The 23,474-nt window shown below is 38.1% G+C and overlaps 1 protein-coding gene across 1 annotated transcript in view; it reads right to left on the reverse strand.

Moving 5' to 3' along the window:
* LOC101852172 (WD repeat-containing protein on Y chromosome) overlaps positions 1-23,474 on the reverse strand; it is a gene marked incomplete in the record, with an annotated part of 31,887 nt that overhangs the window by 5,158 nt on the left and 3,255 nt on the right. The window contains 19 exon segments of the mRNA XM_013081259.1: positions 768-896; positions 1,762-1,906; positions 2,940-3,091; positions 3,895-4,057; positions 5,073-5,184; positions 6,139-6,193; positions 6,914-7,011; positions 7,808-7,914; positions 9,208-9,310; positions 10,591-10,742; positions 11,993-12,098; positions 12,845-12,887; positions 13,467-13,667; positions 14,515-14,584; positions 15,743-15,863; positions 16,393-16,485; positions 17,392-17,484; positions 18,555-18,643; positions 20,678-20,971. Of these exon segments, the coding sequence (XP_012936713.1) occupies positions 768-896; positions 1,762-1,906; positions 2,940-3,091; positions 3,895-4,057; positions 5,073-5,184; positions 6,139-6,193; positions 6,914-7,011; positions 7,808-7,914; positions 9,208-9,310; positions 10,591-10,742; positions 11,993-12,098; positions 12,845-12,887; positions 13,467-13,667; positions 14,515-14,584; positions 15,743-15,863; positions 16,393-16,485; positions 17,392-17,484; positions 18,555-18,643; positions 20,678-20,971 (2,326 nt within the window).

A 23,474-nucleotide genomic window follows, 5' to 3' on the forward strand; every position in this document is an offset into this window, starting at 1 on the left:
ACAAATTGAGTTTTCTGAGAGATGCAATGATTAGTGAGAGGATTAAAGGGAAAAAAAAAGTAAAAACTAACGTTGCAGGCACGTCGAGGAGTGTGTTGAATGTGGGGATGGGTACAGCATACAGGTAAAGTAACTCAAGTGTACATTCGGGCCAATGGGGTGTTAGCCTCCACACAAAAAGGATTATAACCAAGACTGGCAGCATTGTATTCCAGGGATGCAACTGGAATTTCTGAGAGATGATTAGCTCACAGTTTGTAAAGAGTGGTATGTGAAATGGCATAGATTCAAAGCCACTATCAACACAATAGGTGATTTAAATTAAGAGGCGGGACCTCCGAGTTTAAAGTCTGTCTCCAAAAGGACTAAGCCAAATAGGAAATTCAAGTCAAGCGCCTTTCCAAAGGACACAGGCTGAGGCTTGAACACCCCAACCTGCATCTCACAATAAAGGGTCCTGTAGCTTAGAGAGACATTTAAAGCAACAAAAAGTCAAGTTTAAAGTTACACATACTAAGGAGTGCATTGAATATGGAGAAGAGGTTATAAGGTGTTAAGAAACAACCTTCGGCCCTTGCCAGATATGATCTAGCAACATAAAAGGCTGACACGCATACTGGTAGGGGGGACCCACTTTCACTACAATAACATGTCATCGTTGGCATACACGTAATTTTATATTTCGAACACATACATTTGCAGAACTGGATAATGTATACTTTCGTACACTTTCATGAGATAATGGCAGGAAGTATGGATGCACGTACCAACGTAGTGTCCCTCGGTGGTCCACAGGCGTACGGTGCAGTCGTTGGAGGCTGTGATGAGAACGTTGGAGCTCTCCACCAGATCCATGCTGGAGACGCTCTCCACATGACCACGCCACTTGCGCAGCACTGGAGAAGGAGAGGATTTACTTTTAGTTTAACCCTATCCGTACGTCTTGTTTTACTATCGTATCCATACGACGTGGGGAACTCTGTGCCACCAGTTTCCAAAGAGGAAATTTACTCGTTAATCCGATCTATACGCTTTGCATAGCAGTCTGTCAAAATTAATTTTTGAGAAATACTGAAAGTATCAAAGAGATCTTCGTACTAGAAGTATTCTAAAAAGTGAAGAATACAACCCCAAGGGTACAAAATGACCCCAGGGTGTACAGATAGGGTTATCAAGCATAGTTTTAGGATACTTGCAACACAAATAGGTCATATAAGTGCCAGCGATTATAGATCTAGGTGTTACTAGAGAGTACCATGCAAAGAAAAGAAGATAGAGAGATAAAGACGACAGATGTTTTATTGAAAAGAAGGAGAAAGCCATACTAGAGCACCTGCCAACCACACATGAGAAAGAGAGAGTGAGAGAGACAAAGACAGAGAGAGAGAGAGCATTAGAGAAACAGACAGACAGACAGACAGACAGACAGACAGACAGACAGACAGACAGACAGACAGACAGACAGACAGACAGACATTGTGTGTGTGTTTGTGTGTGTGTGTGTGTGTGTGTGTGTGTGTGTGTGTTTGTTTGTGTGTGTGTGTGTGTGTGTCCGAGTGAGTATGTGGTTGTGCACAGAAGGGGGTGGGGGTGCAAGGGGGGGGGGGGAGAAGATGAAAATACATGTAACTGTCTTCTGCACTGTCTAAGAAAATACATTTTATAACCTTTCTTGACTTGAATCTTGAGGGGAAAAAAACATCAATATGAGACTTCAAAAATATATGTATGTGAATGAAAAGCAAAAGCTGAGAAACATACACTCCGGGGGCTGCACTGCTGGCTCTGTGAGGCAGTAGGTGGCAATGTCCCACACGTAGATGAAGCCAAAACTGTCACTCGAGAAGAGCAAAGTGTTGTTGCTGTTGCTGAGCAGGTGAGACACCATCCCCCCTTTGACCTTTGACTGAGAAAAAAAAACGAACAGTGGGAAAATATTAAAAGTGAAAATTAAAACATAAAAATGTTGACACATCAACGGGTAAATATCAAAACACTACTGTTAGTAATGCTTTAGAACAATTGGAGTGTCAGTATTTTTATTCAATATGGTGCAAAGCATCTTTTTTTACTTCTTTCAAATACCATTTTAATTCAATTCTCTCACGTTCATAACATTTTGGCAATTGCATTAGAAGAATTTCACAGGACCATTGGAGATGTGATAAAAAACTGAAAAGTCTCCAATTTACATTTTAGATCAGGACTTGACTATATCCTCCACATTTTAGTACCATTTTGACATATCTCCATAAAAGAAATTTGTCAAATCATAGAAGTCATGCTGAAAAGTAAATGGTTGACAAAGTGATAACATTGAGGTTAAAGATTACAATTTCACAATAGATTAAAATTATGAACTGATAGGAAGTGAGAGAACCAAGCTAGGCTTGACTTCACACTTTTAATGTTCTCAGTCTTTAATTGAAATCAAGCTTCACGAAACTCCTTTAAAAATAGCTACAGTAAATGATAAATTACAATTCTGATGAAGTATATAACATCTGTAACCCAGAATAGGAACACCTTCATAGTTAACATTGAGGCTGCTTCCATGAAATATATGCCAAAATAAGTACCAACATAAGTGACTGGAGGACACCAGCAATTGGATCTATTCCGTGTATATATACTCATCATTTCTGTCCATTGTCCTTTTTCTTCTAAAACTACGAAAAATGTGCTTTTGTTTCATTCAAACAATCACACACATGTCATTTCACTGGGTTTACGGGAAGTCTGCATGGTCTTCGCAGATAATGTTAGCATTAAGAGGCTAGCCCAGGATAGAGAAAGGTTGAAAGTGTTTGTTCGTGGCCTGTGCCCGGATCTAGAGTGAGAGAGGCAATGATGATAATGATGAAATAACATTAGCAGTAGGATTCAAAAGGAGCAGACCAAAACAAACATGCTTCGTATAAACGCCACCTGATACTTACACCCTCAAACTGAGCCATGAGGCTTCCTCCTTGAAACACGTTCCAGACATGAATGTGTGCCCGCGGCCCACTTGCCACTAGAGTGCCAGCATCTTTCTTGTAGGCCCGAGTGTGCAAGAACATCAGCTTCGAAATACTGAGGTCCCCATCCACTGCCACCATGAAAAGAAAGGACGATAATTATGAGTGAGATAAAACTGAATCTCGATTGCCCGTGCACTTAAGAAATGCCAGAATGTAAGTGCTTATAACACCACAACTCTGTATATTAAAAAGTTCTTCATGGTCACTTTTAGATTTTGTACCAAAAAAAGGGCCCCAGGACAGTGGGTTTATCCCCCCTCGAAGATAAAGAGTTAAAAATTGATCAACTTTCGCACAAATGTTGTATCCAATTATATTCTCAACTTGAAAATTAGAAATGCCCACAATAGTAAATATTTACATCAGAAAAACATACATATATCATCGGCTAGCTGTTCAAAAGTACTAGGCCCTAAATTTTAATTTTAAAAAATATATATTGTTTTGTAATCTGTGGTATTAGTTAGTAGTAGTAGTATAGGGTTTTACGGCGCTCGCAACTGCACGAGCTCGAGAAAATATTTAATAGGTAACCAAACTTCAAATTCTGAAAGTCGAGAAAAAAAAGTACGGAAAATACATTTTAAAAAGTAAAGTTTTTTCTCCTCCCAAAATTTTTTGCTTTCTGTGTTCAGGGAAGCATTTTAACAGCTTGCTGACAATACATCATAGGTATATGTATAAGCAAAAAAGTAATCCTCTCCTGCCTCAAAAGTAGCCAAATGCTGCAATTTTCAATATTAAGAGAGCATCCTTCTTTACTTCCCCTTTCACAAAAAAGTATATCAATTCAGTCCAAAAAAAACCAACAACCCCAAAACAAAATAATACACCCAAAAAGAGCAATAACTGTAAGCACATGGTCACCTACATGATTGATCTTCATATCCTGGTGGAGCTGGGGGGATAAGGTGGCAGAAGATGTGTCCTGAGACCATGTTCCAAACAATGACCTCTCCGTCATAGCTGGCCGTCGCTAAGAGATTGGGCAGACACTGAGCCACTGCCATCACGTCTTCCTTGTGACCATCTCTCTGAAATAATAATTGATATTAAAATAATAATAACAATACTACTACTATTACTACTAATAATAATATTAATAATAACAATAATAATAATAACAACAATAATAATAGTGAGTTTGTATGTGCGTATGTAAGTATGTGTGTATGTATGTGCGTATATGTGTGTGGTGCGTGCATGCGTGAAAATTTTTGGGCACTCGTTTGTAATACTATGTGCCTTTAAAATTGATTTGTAAATCCATAATATGTATCATGTTAAGCGCATAGAGCATTGCATAAGTGGATATGCGCTATATAAATGCTATCCATTATTTATTAATAATAATAATAATAATAATAGATAGCATTAGTATAGCTTCAATTCCTGCTCTACAGCAAGCTCTATGTGCTTTACATTCTATATTATTACCCTAGCAGACCTGATAGCATTCTGAAACAATCTCAATTTTCTGGGAAGCATACAGTGCAAGCTGCCATTTTTTATAAGCAACACGCTGCATTTTATGTTTGGAGAATACGGAGCAACATAAAGTGCTCCATGCCCATATTTACTCCATTATATTATAACAAAAACAAAAAGACCTCATTTGGTATGCGTGATAAACAAAGGAAACCAGAACGCTGCTCCAACCCAGCAACAGAAAAATCTTGATGAAAGCATCAACACGGTTTTCCAAATCTTCTTTACCACTATATCTCCACACAAAATAAGAGCTGTCAAAACAACAGTAAAAAAACCTGGAAGTAATTAAACCCTATCCGTACGTCGTGTTTTACTATTGTATCCATACGATGAGGGGAACTCTGTGCCACCACTTTTTAAAGAAGAAATTTACTCATTTATCCGATCTGTACGCTTTGCATAGCAGTCTGTCAAAACGATTTTTTGAGAAATACGGAAAGTTTCAAAGAGAACTTCTTACTAGAAGTATTCTAAAATGTGAAGAATACAACCCGGGGGGTACAAAATGAACCCAGGGCATAAGGATAAGGTTAAACAGTGTCCTTCTCTTCAACTTACAATATCATCGTTCCAATACGGAGTGGGATGCTGCACATGATGGATGTTGTTGTCGTTGTACGAGTCATAGTAGATGTTGATCCGGCGATCCCATCCAACAGATATCACGTACCTGAAAAGACAATTTTTCGTTGCTGGCTTTAGAATTACATTTGTATGTATCTGCAATATCAATGACTGAACAGTTAATTGCAATGTGCACTTACCATACGGAAAAAAACTTATATTTCATTTTTCACCATTTTCTATTACCTGGTTGTATACTGATGGTACAATTTAACAAAACAAGCAATAATTGCACAAACTTAGGAACAGTTTTAAATCTGAAGCAAACCATGAAGGTTGGTGATGCTTATTTTAAAAATCCTGCAACGACCAAAGTGTATGCGCAGATATAAATACCTTTTTTAACTGTGGATTTCATTTGACCTGTAAGGAAAACATTGAACTACTAATAAAATTGGAAAAGATTTCTTCCACTGTACAACATTCAACTGAAGTTATTACAATAAGTTATTTCACACCACACACAGCATTGTTTCAGGACCCTGTTTTATCATACGAGTTCTGTTGGGTAGTAATCGTTCGGATCTTGACTACCAGTTCAGTCTTTAAGTAAACACAAAGCTAAAATCAATCAGTTGTACAGCAACATCAGCACATGACATGAAAACACAACACTACAGGACAGACAAGGAAAGTCCCTGAAAGATAAATGAGTCAACCTTCTAAAGTATCAACAAACCAGACTCTGTTTCATTTTTTAAAGTTTTAGTAAGAGTTTCACGGCACTTGCAAAACAATAAGGTCATACAAGTGCCGAAGAATAGAAGTCTTACAAGAGAGTAACAAACACAAAAAAGGAGGAGAGATAAGGAAGATAGATGTCTGATAGGAAAGAAAGAGCAAACCACACCAGAACACCTGCCAACCACTTGCAGACTCTGTTTCAATACTATAATCAGGAATACAATCCTCAACACATCAGCAGAAGCCTCTTGTACCATCATACAGGGAGGTAGTACTGAATCAAAACTAGAAAAGGATAAATTGCTTGCGGACTCACCTATTTTTGTTCATCTCAATATACGTCACATCGCAAATTTCATCGCTGCTGGATTCTGAATAGAAAAAGAAAAAAGTAGATCACTTTATGGACACTGGAAGATGAAGGGTGGAAATAAGTATAAAAGCATACTTTTTTTTCATGACATGTCAAGACCTATGTTAACATTTTCACATTAAAGCAACATATATTCTTGATATGGGTAGAAAGATTTTATTCGATGCACAAATGAATGAATCTTATCAGGCCCCCACCCAACATACACACAAACACACAGATGAACACACACACAAACGAACACACACAGTCAAAAATTCCTCCAAACCAACAAATCTTCTTCGGTTTATTACACAAACTGAGAACAAAGTTAGTAGAGTAAATTTGGTCAAGAGTGTGACTAAACTAGAAGTGCAAACTTCTCCTTCATCCAGATTATGCATGTGGGAAACATTACAAGGCCACCATTCTTTGATATTGGATAGAAATTTGTGTAAAAACACACTTGAGCCTTCCATTCCAAACTTACTTAACCTACAAGGCACACCCACAGTCTCCACAGTCAGAGGGCCACATTTGTGTTGCTTTGACATCACTCAGGAAAGATGATTTTAACTTATTCTTAGAATCATCATCATCATCATTGCCTTTCTCACCCTGGATCAGTATAATATAGGCCACGAACAAACACTTTCCACCTTTCCCTATTTTTAGAATGGGGATCCAAATCTACTTTTGCCAAAGTTTGTTTGTTTGTTTGAAAAAGACACAAACCCACCTGAATCAGACTTTCCTTTCTTCTTAAGCACCCGTAGACAGTGGCCATTGTTATAATTCCAGATTCTCAAGATTCCGTCTCTACCCCCTGTGATCAGCCTGAAGGGTTGAGGGAAAGAAAAATCACAAAGATCAGTAACGGAGAAAAGAATCTCTGAGTACATCTGTAGTGTATATGCATGTTTTATCCTTTTAAGAAAAAAAATATATATATTTCTCTGCACTAAATCATTTGAAAGGTTTTGTTGCTGGATCATGAAACTTATAAACAAAAAGGCACAAATCGAGAAGAAAAAAAGCGGTGACCACAAACATAATACAATAAATCAACTTTGCAAGTTAAGTAAGTGTGTGGGTTTGATGTCCCTTTCATTACTGTAAGGTTATTTAAGAGGCAGAACCTCTGAATTTAACATATATTTCCTACAGGATCAAACAAAATGAGTTGAGAGTCTAAAAAATTCAAGAAAATGACCAAAGTTCAAGAGCACCCTTTTTAAAATTCAAACTAGGGCCATTCTCTCCACTTTACAGCAAGATACCAACTGAACTAATAGAGTGCCCAATTTTATATAGTGCCTCACACATACTTTAAAAATTCTATATTGCTTGTTCCCCCCCAAAAAAAAACCCAACAACAACAACAACAACAACCCCACATCAAATATTGCAATCCTGTAAATCCTTCATAATAATATAAAAATCCAAATTCAAAACAAGTAGTTAGCGTTTCATATTTTTCTTGACCATTGATGAACATTCTTTGACCTTAAAAATAACCCATCATATGATTTTTAAATTATACAATACGCGTTTCAGAAATATTTGAATAACTACAAGCATGAGTCACACAGAGTTCATCTCAAATACTGTCACAAGGATAGGGTGTGCTGACCTTCGACCTGTATTGTCAAAGGTCATACATGTAATGGCCTCCTCTCCATGGGCCTCTCCAAACTCAAAGATGGCTGAACCAGTCTCAAAGTCCCATAATTTTATCACCTGAAAGACAAATTTAAGAAAAATTGAAATAAAAAAACACAACAATAACTAAATATCAACAACGCTCGAGCATGTTAGCTTTTATCATGCAAAACTGAAAAAAGAATAAAGGGCAAATTACACGTTTTTAAAATGGTGATTATGTGTTCTTTCAGAAATGGGGAGCTAAATAGGCCAACAATGCAAATTTGCGAACTGTAAAAGTGTGTGTGAGCAAAGCGACATATCGATTATGTTTCGTATTCATGACATTTTTCTCCTAAATAACTTTGACACATGAAAGGAAATTTACATATTTGTGTTCAGTATTATTTCCTCTTTTGAAATGTTATTCCTTTTTTCACACTGAGGGGGGTTTTGTCTTTCCACTCATTTGTATTTTCTTTTTTTTTCTTTTGAGTCAGACGTATGTACATACAGATCTGTTGTCCTCATACCATTTTATTTGAATAGTATACTGATTCTTCCATTTTACTTTAGAAGTGGTTACCAACATGATGGCCAAGACATAAAACATGGTTAAACAAATCGGAGTAAAACACCTAGGATTTCATTGACCATTCACAAATAATTTTCACAAATACTTCTGCTCTCAACTCAGTCCCCAGATATGGGGCACAAAGTAGTACTTTCAAAACAAACTTCAAAATGTTAAGTAAGACCTTGCAGATCACCAACATCAGGGTGTAATGGTTGGGCGCATATTCATCGCACACAGAACATATGAGTTTGATTCCAGAACATATGAGTTTGATTCCCATATGGGCAAGATGTGCTATCCAGTTTCTCAGTCTGTAGGCTGGGATGTTGTATCCCTTTCATCTGGGTTGGTTGGCCTTGCAGACTGGACTGAAGCAGCCTATCTCCTAAATGATCTAAATTATATCGATGGCGGAGTAAAACATCTACATTTACAATAGCAACCTTCTTGATCAACTCAAAAAGAGGATGGAAACAAAATATATGAACATTATGGTAGTGTTGGCTGTCTGTTGTTCTTTGTTAGTCTGAGCGCTGGGCTTCAAGGTACCGCTTCCTCAGGTACCATAAGCTTTATGACCTCTACTTAAGGCATTTAACTAAGATAGGAGAGTTCATGGTGTGGAAACCAAGGCTTTGAATTTGAGTAAGTCGTAGCGTAAATGCGGGGTAGAAAGGATGTAGAAACTTTTGTGAGTGCCTTCTTATAGTGAATAAAACTACAGTTCTTGAACTCTGTGTTTGTTTTAATCTCAGTATACCTTAATAAATTCACACAAGGACACCACAATTATGATTTCCCTCAATCCTCACCGAGCCACTGCAGCATGTGATGACCTGCTTGAACTCCGGGTTATACTTGCAGCACGTCACCGGGTCTTTGTGAGTGATTACCATGTCTGCATTCAGCATGGCCCTGGCCGGGGAGGTTGGGGGGGGGGGAGGGAGGGGAGAATAGGTCATTATCAGAGAGGAACCAACTGGTAACTGAGTAATCTTCACAGATGGCTCTAAATCGGACTCAGCTGTGGTGCCGCCGCCCTGTCCTCAAAAAGTACACATCAGAGGAGACTCCATCCCGAAGCTTCCATTTTCTCTGTGGAGGCCACTGCCATTGACGTGGCATTGGACTCCGTACAAAAATCCCTTAAAACATCCTTTTTTTATTCTGTCTGATTCCCTGTAGTGCATCACCTCACTCATAATTGCCGATGTCTGTTGCAGATTTGGCACTTGATGATGATGAGGGACGAACCCATCTAAAAGGTATACTGTTGATACCCATCTCACATGGGATGCATATCTTTGTTAAGCATTTTTGGCTAGATGTAGTGCTACTGCTGACAAAAAATTATTATTTCATGCCACTCGTGGAGCAATGAGCTTTGTTTTCTATGACATACACAAACATTGAAGAAGCATACCTTTTATGTGTTTTCGAAGTGAGCAGAATAGTGAAGTTTCAGGAGAAATTCAAAAGAAGGTCACCCACAATCAAAGAGAAAAATGCTTGCCCTAGACAGGTTAGCGTCTTGAACATTGTCATGATGGTGTAGAAAAAATACAAGGGAGGAAATTGAGAGAATTCTTTTGTACAGGTGATTGTTCTTGGACAGGTGACCATTAATGCAGGTTTGACTGTACCTTTTCCTGTATAACATGTCAATTATTGCCACAGTATGCATCTCATTAAAAAAAACATGCATTCTCAGCTTTCATCTGATTCTTTTTACCCCACTTGTTCTCTGCAGATCTCATAAACAAAAACATCCATTCTAAGCTTTCATCTGTTCTCTTGCTCTCCACAGTTCAAGCGAGTGTTCATCTCCCTTTCACTCTGGTTATAAGAATAAAAGAAAACCTATTTTCAATTTTATCGCTGCCTTCACCACTTGTGTATCAAATCAAACAGAATCATAAGACACAAATGTAGTGCGTGCTGAACAAAAATGAGTTACTTCTCCGATTTGAGCCCTATGGAAATAGATATATCATGCTAATAGGTGAAGTTTTTACAATTGTATGAAATAATAAAAGGCATGTTATACTTTAAAAATATAGCATCAAAAGAAAATCTACAAATTTGAATCCAGGATTTATTTTTGGCCAATATCTGGATTTGTGGACTGCGAGAAGTATCTCATTTCGTCAGCACACCTCTCATTAATCTCCGACAGGAGAAAGAAAGCTACTCACTTATGTCTCAGGTTGAGGATGGCCATTTGGTCTGTCGCTACTGCCAAGGAACGGGAGATGGATGAGTAGTGGATGGCCTGGAGGTCTCCGCGGATCTTGTGACTTTTGGGACGGATGGCAAGGAGACATGTGTGGTCTTGGATATCCCACACCTGATCAAACAGAACCCATAAGTCAAACAACAAAATATAGTCTGACATTTCAGGTTCTTTTATGGGGCCTTCAGGGAATTTGTCTTAACAAACTACAATACTGTCCTAAGCTGACAAAATACCTGTTTTAATTTTTTGCACACAATTATAAAATTTGCTAAATCGATAGCCTGATTAGTTACCTTACTTGTGTGAAAAAATCAAAGTAAAACTGTGACTAGTTTTTTAATAGATTAGAATTCAAATTTCGGAAGAACACCTTTTTAAAATGGTAACATTGAGAAAACATCTTTTTATCTCAAAACTGTTGTGGCGTCGGTGGCCTAGTGGTTAGTGGTTAGGCTCTCGGACTCGCAACCGTAAGGTCGTGGGTTCGAATCCCGTCAAGGGCCCGACGTTGTGTCCTTGGGAAAGGCACTTTACACGAATTTTCCTCACTTCACCCAGGTGGGAATGGGTACCCGGCTATAGACAGCGAAAGATCTTGTCAGTTTGTTAGTGTTTGAGCGCTTAATCGGCTGCTTGCACTGTATGCATCCCGGGAAGCTGAGAATGTTTCGGAGCGTTCTATGGTCTGCTGGGGTAATAATATAGTGTAAAGCGCATAGAGCCTGCTGCTGAGCGGGGATATGCACAATACAAATGCTATCTATTATTATTATTAATAAGAAAAAGGCGTTTTATCAGCGTACGGCAGAACAGTCCCTCACAATCAGGACTGTCTTTTTTATATTGTGGAAGATTCCATCATGAAAATAATATTATAGAGAATGAACTAGTCATAAGAAAGGTATGGGGGTTCTTAAAGCAGAATTGATTTGTCATAAGGAGCGAATCATTACTCTGCAACATGACGATGGCACTGCTCGACCTTAGAATTACAAAGTTCTATCTACTCAGTACATAGTTTTGAGAAATTTGACATCTAAATTTTTTAGTTACACAATATGTCAAGCTTTTTCAAATGCAATTTTTTTAAATATCTTGATAACGACGCAGAATAATCTGTTACGACTTTGACAGAGCAAATAGAGCATTTAATTTCTGGGTGATAGATGTTTGATAGGAAAGAAGAGGCAAACCACACCAGAGCGCCCGCCAACCACCCACAACTAAGACAGATAGACAGGAAACAACAGAGGGAATGTAAAGAATAAGGACCAAGCAGTAGCGCCCTTTAACCACCTGCAAAAATAATCAGAACTATTTGTCTCTTATATGAGCCAATGAATCAGGCAAACACAGCTTACCCTGATGCACCGGTCTGTGGAAATACTGAAAATTCTGTTGTCTTCTTCAGCGATGAACAAGTAAAATATGGGAGCTGCATGTCCCCTTAGCATGGCTGTGGGTTTCCTGAAAGAGACAAAAAAGTCTGAAATCTGAAACAACTGTCTGTACCAAAGGAAAATTATCTTGAGTACAAGAGATGAGTTTAAGACATAACCATTGACCATTGCAATATCTGACCCTGGTCCATCTCATCAATTCTTTGTACATTTGCCCTTTAAAATGTCTGATTCTGTTTTTAATTTCTAAGGTAAGAAAACATCTTTACTTCAATTTGAAATCTTGTGTTCTCTGAAATGACTTTCTTTCAAAAAGATAACTGACTTTTAGAGCCTTAAATTTGTTAAACTTTAATTCTAAATGAAGGAATGACTATTAAAGAGTTAATTTTTACACACAATGCTGTATTTTGAAAAAATATAAATGAGCTATCTGTTGTAAGACAAGGGTGAAGAACAGCATTTGGATCAAAGGCATATGGACTAAAGTCAATTTTCAAGTGTATGCAAAAAACGAGCAAGGACTACTTCCTTATAAGACAACTTCACTGACATCTGCTTGAGAAAACACTATACAACTCTAGATATATACATATATTTGCAAATTTTGTTGACCAAGTTGAAAAATAAGAATGATTACAATATGAACAATGATAATAATAATTCTTAAAATGTAAAAAGTAAAAATAATACTAATAATCACATAATAACAAAATAATAATAATAATAATTTGAAATAATAATTATGATTTTTTTAGAATAACAATTATAATCGCATTAATAAAAACAAGAATCTACTTTGACCATCCTTACCAATTTACATAAGGGTTCCACAATCTGATGATTCTGTCCATGCCTGTAAAGTCATAAAAGGTCTTGTCAGGGATAACATTAAAACAACAGAATGGCCTCATCATACAATAGTTTAACTGGAAATTACAAAGCCATAGAAAAAATATCACACAATCTGCGCAAAGTGATTGCAGTGTGATATTGCATTGACATCAAAGGAAAGTCTTATTGTTCCTAAGAAATATGTTCTCCTTTTATAACAGCAAAGTTGCGGGCCTTAAAGCTGTCACAAAAACCAAAAGCTACAACCAATTTGAAAATAAAACAAACTCAACGTATTAATATCATGCAAGGCAAGTTTGAAGCTTAAATAAAAGATGTGCTGGCACTCATGAGCTCACAGTAAAAAGAGAAACCCTAGTTATGTTTTATGGCACTCTCAGCACCATATTATGTTCATTCAAGAAGGGGACATCCATACAAACAAGGATGGGGAAGAGATTGATTAATCCAGATTACCAGCTGTTATTACCCTACCAGACCTTAGAACTCAGAAAATTCTTTACAACTGGTATCACCCCAACAGACTCTAGAACACTCAGAAACATTCTCGACTTTTTCCCTTGATCCCTGCAGTACTCACCTCCAGTGACAAGCATGTTCTTGGACTTTGAGAAATCAAAGACTTTGACCCCTTTGTAGACTTTGAAGACCTGCTGGTCAGCTTCTAGTCTCTCCTTGGCTTGGCTATAAGCGTACTTGTTGCGAGGTCTTTCGTGGCTGGTGTTCATATCTTTAATTTCCTTCAGCTGCTGTTCCACGTGGGTGCTGCCTACGGTGGATCCTGGAATTCGTTTGAGTTTAGTTTAGTCTTAGTAAAAGTTTCACGGCACTTGCGACACAATAAGGTCATGTAAGTGCTGAAGAAAAGGTGTGTTACAAGAGAGTAACATACACAAAAAAGAAGGAGGCGAGATAAGGACGAGAGATGTTTGAGAGGAAAGAAGGAGCAAACCACACCAGAGCACCAGCCAACCACCGACTAGTTTCACTTTATTTGTTTTAGTAAAGAGAATTGCATTGACATCGTAACAGCCAATTACCAAACAGGGAAAAAAGTAAGAAAGACAGAAATATACCACAGAGAAAGAAAAGAAGTAGGACCTACCAATAGCACCTTCTAACCTACCCAACTCCTGAAAAATCATGAGATAAATGAGGGGAAACTCATATAATAAAAAGACTACCTAGTCTAAGTTTAAATTTGATAAATATTATTCGGCACTTCCAACACAAACAGGTAATTTAAATGCCGAATATTAGAGGTGTTATAAAAGCATAACACACAAAGAAAAAAGAAAAGAAGTAGGTAGGAGAGATTAAGGTGATAGATCTTTGATAGGAAAGAAGGAGCAAACCACATCAGAGCACCCACCAACCAACCAACCAACCACATTCCCTAATCAGGTCTAGAATTCTAGCTCATTATTCTTTTTCCTCTTTACAGTAATATCTTATATGTAGTACAAGTATATTTGAGACATGGTCAAACAGTTTTATGATTCATCTATAAATTGTATAAAGATGATAGAATCATATTCACACAAGATGATTAGTTTAGCAAGAGTTCTACAGCACTCACAACTGCATAGGGTCATATGAGAGCGCGATATGCAACATACAGCACTCACCAATCACCAAGGCTGTGTTGGTGTTGTTGGAACATGAGATAACCTGGCCTGTTTCTTGATAGTATTTAATCTGGAAAATCCAAAAACGTGTTCGAATAAAACAAAACAATTTCTTTAGAAACATAATAATCACATTTCACTAATTGCATACGAAGGCATCAGTTTGAATGTTTATCCATTGTATGGTCAACAACAGCAAAGAGTAGGCCTAACGCTATTTGTGAGGCAGCGTGGTGAAATCAGGCGCTCATCATCATTAACAAGGAAACAAGGGAAACAAGGAAATCAACATTTTTCAGGCCGATCAGTAATATTTTTCTAATTTTCTTTTATTTGGCTAAAAACCCACAGAAAAATGTAGATCAAGGGCACAAAAATTGTAAATTTGCAGTTTCCAAAGACACTCAAGCTTTGAAAGTCACCAAACTTTCGCAGCCATTTTTTCACTAATTTTATCTCTGACATCAGGTGACCCCCCCACCTCCTTCAGTCACAAATGTCTATTGACTTCTATTCAAGATAGTTGGGTATCTTTGTCGCCAAATGCAAGACAAATGAACAAGCTTTAAGACCATACTTTTAACTCCATGTGCCCAAAAATTGTCTGCCTTTAATCAATGCTTTTCAGAAAAATCAACACAAATGATTTTTAAAAAGGAGATAAAAGGTGTTGAGCCAAAAAACAATAATCCATAAAAATTGCCAAACCATCATTACTTTGACAAGCGATTGATTTCACCACGTTCCTCACATATGCAACCAAGTGTTTCCTCAAGTTTAAAACGTTGCCCTCCATCAATCATTCTCCAAACATAGAGATTGAACCTAGTCACCGCTACCTCTTAGCAATTGATATAAATCAATACATAGACTAACAGATACAGGGATAAGACAGACAGATGAAGGGGTAGAAGGATAGAAAAGATAGGAAGAAAGGGCATACAGACAAGGATATAGTCAAAATGAAATGCATACAATAGAAAAAAGCCCTCTCATTAACATCCCTAAACCTAAAGATTTTGTATCGACATCAACTTACAATGAGTAAAAATACTTTGGGTCCAAAATAGTCAAAGTGATTCTCTTCCCCCAATTTCTTTTTAAAAAAGAAAAACTTTAATTTGAAAATCTCCATCAAAATGAAACAAAGAAGTGAATATCCTGCAGCCATTTTCTGCTTTTTCCAGTTCCAACCCAAACTCAGAGGCAAAGGCTCTCCTGTACTAACCTGTCCCACCCAGTCTTGGTGAACCTGCCAGCGAATGAACTGGACGTTGTTACCATTGGCGATGGCATCCAGACTAATGCTTGCAATGAAATCATCGTGCTTTGTTGCTTTTTTCCATGTTCTGCAATTTTTAAAAAGACGGAATATATATAATTCAAATCAAAAGCAGAACATGCAAAGGGAAACATTTTCCTAATTTAGCCCCCCTCGAACCACAAAGTCTAGAGTTATATCATAATATTACTTATTCTTCCCCTGTAAATGTACATCAACACTCATGGAACAGCTACAAAGCCAAAGAAGCTGATACAGGTCAAAGAGAAGAATATTTACATGATGACTGTAATTAGGTGTTAAAAAGCAAGAGACATGCAGAAATAATAAAGGGATAGTAGTCATCATTATAAAGGATGCTCTTGAAAAAGCTACATTACCCTGACCTTTCCCTGTCACCCTTCTGCTTAAGTTCTCCAAGTAAGTAGCTCTACCCCAGCATCGTTTTCCTTCAATTTTGTCTGTGAGAGCTAGATGTTCACGGCCTTTATGTCTATTTAGGTGTCCCAAAGACTGCGTTTGTCTAGTTTTTTCTGATTGCTTTTACCAGTGAGCGGCCCACATCATCAAAAACAAAGAAAAATAAGACTCTATACCTGAGACACTCTCCAGCGGACTTGATGACCAGAATGTTCACACAGCCTTGACTGTCCCCGTACAGAATGACACACTCATCATAGCCTGTGGCACTGTCCAAAACAACAAATAGCATGTCATGTCATGCAACATTTCACTTTTGTCTTGACAACTGGAGAGTCACAGATATTTGCAATACATACGTTCAGGGCTGTTATTTCAACATGCGCAAACAAAGTTCATCTCCCTTCCAGATAAGTTCAGGAATTATTTTTCATATCGTTTGAACAAAATCAAGAAGAGCTGGTTTGCCCCCCCCCCCCCCCCAATTTGTTCTTTTAAAATTAAAAAATAAATAAATAAATAATTCACAATGGATTCGAAAACAGTAGAAGAGCCTGCTGTCTTTATATAGTGTGTTTTCTCATTTGTTGCCTATGACATAGACATGGAAAGAATAAACTTATACTAAAAATGATATGTATGAGTTTAACTGTCTTTTAAAGATAGAACAGTTAATCAAACAGAGGGACTTCTGACATTAACGTCCATCTTCTGTGGGACCAAGCCAAGAGGCAGTGGAGCCTTGAAAACATGCCAAACAACTCATGATCAAGGATGTTTTTTTTTGGGGGGGAATCTGCACAGTAGTCCTGCAAGCTATTAAATGAGCTTCAGCATGCTTAAACTTCTGCATAAAAATAATTCCTATACCTACAGTTTCTTCGTTTAAGACTTACTTTTTTAAAAACGAACTTTCAGTATAAACAGCCTGAGTTCAATTAAATGTGAAGCCGAGAACAAAACAGTCTGAAGTTGTTTCATCATCGTAGGCTACATGTCATGGTTTTGTTCTCATGGATCTACTAAAAATTAAGCCACAGTAAAAAAAATTCCAACTCTGAATTAAAAAAAACAACCCAACAAATAGATATCATCACTTCAAAAGTCACGACAACTAATACAAAAACCTTCTTTATCCACACATATTTAAATTTCACAAAATGAATATATTATACCTGTAATCCAGCTTGAGAGGAACAGTCTCCAAACCACTGATCTGGCAGTAGGGCTCAAAAGAGGACAACTCAAAAAACTGAATCTCTCGATCTCTGAAAAGAGAGAAACCAACAACTGAATCATCATCCCGGCATCACACCCGCAAAATGACCGTTACAGAAATAATATTTCATTTTGGTAAGTAGCCTACACGGGAAAAAAGGTAGAGGCCTTCAAAATATTGATCCACTGAAAGGTGATGGAATTTAGTTTAAAAGACAGTATATTGAATGAGCAAGTGTTCGTTTTACTTAGGAGTCCAGAAAAAAGTCAGGAAAACAGCCAAAAATCATAACCTGACATATTTTAGACACATGATGAGTCATAGTAAAGTAAGTACTAAAATCAATGTTGACAGTAATATTGGAAGGAAAGAGAGGCAGAGGACAACCTAAATATCAAAGGACACATGGCATAAAAGACTGTACATGAAACAAAAGACAGGCTGAGTGCATGACAATGATGTAGTACAGATATGCTGGGAGAGCCATAAAGCACATCTACCCCAGCCCAAAAGTGCTACTCAGTTTTGTTTTTCATAATCCCTAAAGTAAAGGAAAAAAACGTGAAACTATATAAAAGGGTACTTGTTTTGTTACAAAGTTGTCCAGTTTGGATGACAAGATCATCAGTGTGGTTCTTAGCTCTCGTGAGGACAATAACGATAATATCTAGACCTGTACTTGAGAAAACAGCTTTGTACTACGTTTACTAGGTTCACATAGCTGTAAATAGTCACTTTGCATCAGTAAAAGCAGAAACATGACAATGATAGAATTAGGGCCCTCAGCCTTATGGCTAAGATCAAACTGAAGTATCTGATCTGTTCCCAACTTTTCGGTCTTGTGCTTAGTCCAAAGCGGGACGGATACAAACTGAAGCTGAAGCCTTGGATTTTGTTATATTTAGCGGATGAAAACGTCCTCTTTAAAATTAAAAAAAATCTGCATTTTGACCCTAGACATACTGCAATGTTATGTTATCCTTGGAGGGAATTGAAAATGGAACTTTAATAATGATTTAAACAAAGTGATCTTTGTCCACTGTGATGGGATTGGGCTCAGAGATAGGCTACTAATTAATATGGGCCCTTAGCACTCCTTGAAGGACCAGGGCAACGTACCCTGTGCCCACAATAAGCTTGGTGAACTGCGACATGAGACAGAAATCTGTGATCCACTTGGGCTTGGTCCTGTTGTTCATCTCTTGGTTCTGCACAAGAAAGTGTATTTTGTCACAGAAATTGTATGATTAGACCTTTATTTTTTGGGGTGACAGTTTTACGGTGTTTGCAACACAATAAGGTCAAATAAGTGCGGAAGATTAGAGGTGTTACAAGAGAGTAACAAACACAAAAAAGAAGGAGAAAAGATAAGGACGATCGATGTTTGATAGGAAAGAAGGCGCAAACCACACCATAGCACCCACCAACCACCCACAATAAGAGTTTTACGGCGTTTGCAATACAATAGGGTCATATAAGGGCGGAAGATTAGAGGTGTTACAAGAGAGTAACAAACAAAAAACATGGAGAAAAGATAAGGACGATCGATGTTTGAAAGGAAAGAAGGGGTAAACCACACCAGAGCACCCACCAACCACCTTCACACAACATAAAAGCACTTATGATGACTAACAACCTCCTACTCAAGAAGAACAAAACAGTAAACAGAGGCTAGTAACAACAACAATCTTGCAACAAAACAGCACTTCTTATCAAGACTGTCTGTCTGAGAGGAAAAATAAAGTAAACTAAGACAATTAACAAATACCACAGCCTCACAACGAAATAGCATTTACGATGACCATTAAACCACCTCAAGAGCAAGAGGAAGACAATACAACAGAAAAAAAAAGAATACAGTCAACTATGGCATGTAAAAACACGACAATCTCACAACAAAAATATCACTTACTGAGGCAATAAACTAATTACAATAATCGTAATAATAGATAGCATTTGTATAGCGCAAATTCCTACTCAACAGCAAGGTCTACGCACTTTACTTTCTATACATTATTACCCAAGCAGACCTGATAGCATTCTGAAACAATCTTAACGTCCTGGGAAGCATACAGGGCAAGTTGCCATTGATGGGCACTAAAACACTAACATACTAACAAGACCTTTCGCTGTCTTTGGCCGGGTACCAACTCCCACCTGGGTGAAGTGAGGAAAATTCGTGTAAAGTGCTTTTCACAAGGACGCAATGTCGGGCCCACGGCTCGAACCCCCAAACCTGTTATCTCATGATTATGAGTCCAGTAGCTTAAACAAGACTACCGACTACGTACCAATCATTTTTTGTTTGTTTTGGGTAAGTGTTTTACAGCGCTCGCAACTATATAATGAGTGTGCAGGACACATTAAGCCTTCCAAGTTTGGTAGGAATTAATTTGGAATTTTGCCCGGATGGCAGGCGAAGCCTACTCTTAGCAGTATTAGGACCACTTTAACGTGCACAACTTGCACACAGGATTTCCAGGATTTTTTTCGCCCATATCCGAGAAGGCTAGGTGTTCAATTTTACCAACCCTAAGATAAGGGCTGTGGCTGAAAGACAGCAGTAAGGAGATGGGAGAATGGCAGTAGAAAGGCAGCAGAAAGAGTCAGGAGCCCAGATGAGGGGGCAAAGGTGGTGGGGGGGGTGCAGAAAGTGGAGTCGAAAGCAGACGACAGAATATGATTAAAGACCTGAACAAGAGGTGAAAGGAGAACATTTTAAGGAAAAAAATATTCCGTTGCTGCCAAGTTTCAAACCCAGGACCTCTTGAGTGGGCGAACACCGTACCTCTCGACAACGAGAGCCCCCACATAATAACAAAAACAAAAACTCACGATTACGAGTCCGGTAGCTTTACCACTAGACCACTGACCCCATAACATACATCCAACAACAAAAGCACCACTGGCGATTACGAGTCCAGTAGCTTAGCCACTAGACCACTGACCGCATAACATATATCTTACCCAAAAAAACCAGCGCTCACGATTACAAGTCCGGTAGCTTAACCACTAGACTACTGACCCCATAACATATATTATCTTACACTTACAACAAAAACACCACTCACGATTATAACAAATCTGGTAGCCTAACCACTAGACCACTGACCCCATAACATATAATTAAAAAAAAAAAACATCTTACAACAAAACAGCACTCACGATTACGAGTCCGGTAGCTTAACCCTTAGACTACTAACCCCATAACATATATCTAACATCCAAAAAACATCACTCACGATGACAGTCCGGGTCCGCTTGAGCTCGGTGCTGGGAGACCAGAAGGTCACCGTGCCCTCGTGGCTGCAGGCGATGAACGTCCCGTCTGACGTGTCTGTGATCCTCAAGACGGGGTCCCGGTGAGGCAGGTTCTCGATCTTGGCGGGCAGGTGGAACGCCACTTCCTTGGCCCGGAGGTACGAGTCCTCCTTCTCGGCATATTCCAGTTGCATGTACGTGCAGAACTCATCCCACGTGATCGTTCCCTCCGACGACCAGTCAATTTTCATAAAAAGGGAGTCCACTTGCGCCTCCTAAAAAATGGTGAAATTAAGTAATTTTGCCATATTTGACATTTGTAATTTGGAGTTCTTATTAAAAAGCAACATTTTTGCCGCACGCGTAATTTGGGTTTTTTTAAGCAATATTTTTTTTACCGCAGTTGTAATTTTGGGTCTTTGAAGAGCAACACTTTTGCCGCACTTTACTCTCTGTGCGTTATCCAAAATTAAGAACGCGTTTTCTTTGAAGAAACACAAAAGGGGAGAGGGAGGGGGGGGGGGGGGCAGGAATCGTCAGCAAGAAGCCAATTAAAAAGTACACATCTATTTCTGCACTCGAAAGAGAAAAGTCTGAGCACACAAACTTTAATTTCTTTTTCTAGCGTAAAAAACTAGCAATGAAGTCACCACGACTTGCCTTATCAGTTTACGTGCCTTATCTGGGAGTAAAGCATGCATGCTCCTACAGATTGCCGTGTGCGCCTCCCGCGCTGCACTGATTCAAGGACCCGACTCTTAAGTTTTAGTAAGAGCTTTACGGCACTTGCAACACACTAAGGTTATGTAAGTGCCGAAGGTTAGAGGCGTTACATGAGTGACCCTCACAAAAAGAAAGGAGGGGAGAAAAGGGCTGTGTAGATGTCTAGTAGGAAAGAAGGAGCAAACCATACCAGAACACCCGCTAACCACCCACAGGGGCCCGACACAACGCTATAACGCAATTGAGCAGCCCTCATCGAAGTACACAATGTCTCACTTCCCATGTTTCTATTTTACAAAAGGTGACCAGAAACAAATCCATAGCTCCAACCGGTATGTTAGGAGCTCCATAGCACAGTACCTTTGAATACGATTTATACGGCTCTCAATTTTGTCAAAGCAAGGCTTATAATACAGTTAAATCTGCTCTAACAGTCACCTGTTCAAGACAATTACCTGTACAAACGGCTACTTCCCATTTCCCCCTTGTGATTTTTTAACACTATAATGACACTGTGTAAGATGCCCATCTAAGACGACTACTTTTTTCCTCGACAATGGGTGGCTGCTGTAGACAATTTCGATTGCACATAGGCTGAATAGAAAACATCAGAAGTTACAATACAATAATCTAAAATTATCTTGAGACATTTAAAAAAGCTTCACTGGCAGATTGCTTTAAAGGAACTTTATAAAGTTTCTTGTTTACCAGAAAGTTTACTATTATAGTGGTCATTATCATTTATTCATTTCTGTTCTAGTCGTCTCAACACATCGCTATCTCAGAATTACAAAGTTCTATCTAAACATTTTGGCAGTTTTGAGTTACTAAGCACCACGGGGTCAGAAAGCAAATGCTTTATCTGCTTTATCGAAATCGTAAGAATATTCGGAGTCGTTATCAAGATATGCAAAGAAATGCTCTCGAAAAAGCTTGTCATAATTATTATTATTGTGAAACTCAGAAATTTTCACGTCAAATTTCTCAAAACTAGGTATGGAGCGGTTAGAACTTTGTAATTCTGAGGTAGCAAAATTGTTTGTTTGTTGTTTTTTTTTTTCTGTTGCATATTATACCACAGGACGTCTAACTTACATGAAAGTAGAATGGAATATAAAAAAGTCGCCTTGGAACTATTAAGCTATAATATGTACAATTTTTTAGCCCTTTGAGACAATTTAACAAATTTTAATATTAGTCCTCATATCATGCCAGCAGACAGACCGAGATACACGACAAAAATAAAAATTCTCTTTACATGAAAATCGGCCTACAGCATGCTACGGCAAAGTGTCGAACCGCTACATCACAGACGCCGGTAAAGACGCAAGTCACACTTTGAAATCCCGCAAAAACTGTAGCAGTTCATATAATCAACCAGAGATATGAACCTCGTTTAGGATTTCGTGCTATCTGCTTTATCGAAATCGTAAGAATATTCGGAGTCGTTATCAAGATATGCAAAGAAATGCTCTCGAAAAAGTTTGTCATAATTATTATTATTGTGAAACTCAGAAATTTTCACGTCAAATTTCTCAAAACTAGGTATGGAGCGGATAGAACTTTGTAATTCTGAGGTAGCGAAATTGTTTGTTTGTTTTGTTTCTTTTTTTCTATTGCATATTATACCACAGGATATTTTCCTATCTTAAAATATCCGCATTATGGAATCAATTCATCGCCAATGCTTCATTTCAAAGTTTTTACAGGACGTCTAACTTACATGAAAGTAGAATGGAATTTTTAAAAAGTTGCCTTGGAACTATTAAGCTATATGTAAATTTTTTTAGCCCTTTGAAACAATTTAACAAATTTTAATATTAGTCCCCATATCATGCCAGCAGACAGACCGAAATACACAACAAAAATAAAAATTCTCTTTACATAAGAATCGGCCTACAGCATGCTACGTCAAAGTGTCTAACCGCTACATCACAGACGCCGGTAAAGACGCAAGTCACACTTTGAAATCCCGCAAAAGCTGTAGCAGTTCATAATATAATCAACCAGAGATATGAACCTCGTTTAGGATTTCGTGCTGATAACAATAATAAT

Source organism: Aplysia californica, unplaced genomic scaffold (assembly GCF_000002075.1).
Source record: "Aplysia californica isolate F4 #8 unplaced genomic scaffold, AplCal3.0 scaffold00122, whole genome shotgun sequence".
NCBI lineage: Eukaryota > Metazoa > Mollusca > Gastropoda > Aplysiida > Aplysiidae > Aplysia > Aplysia californica.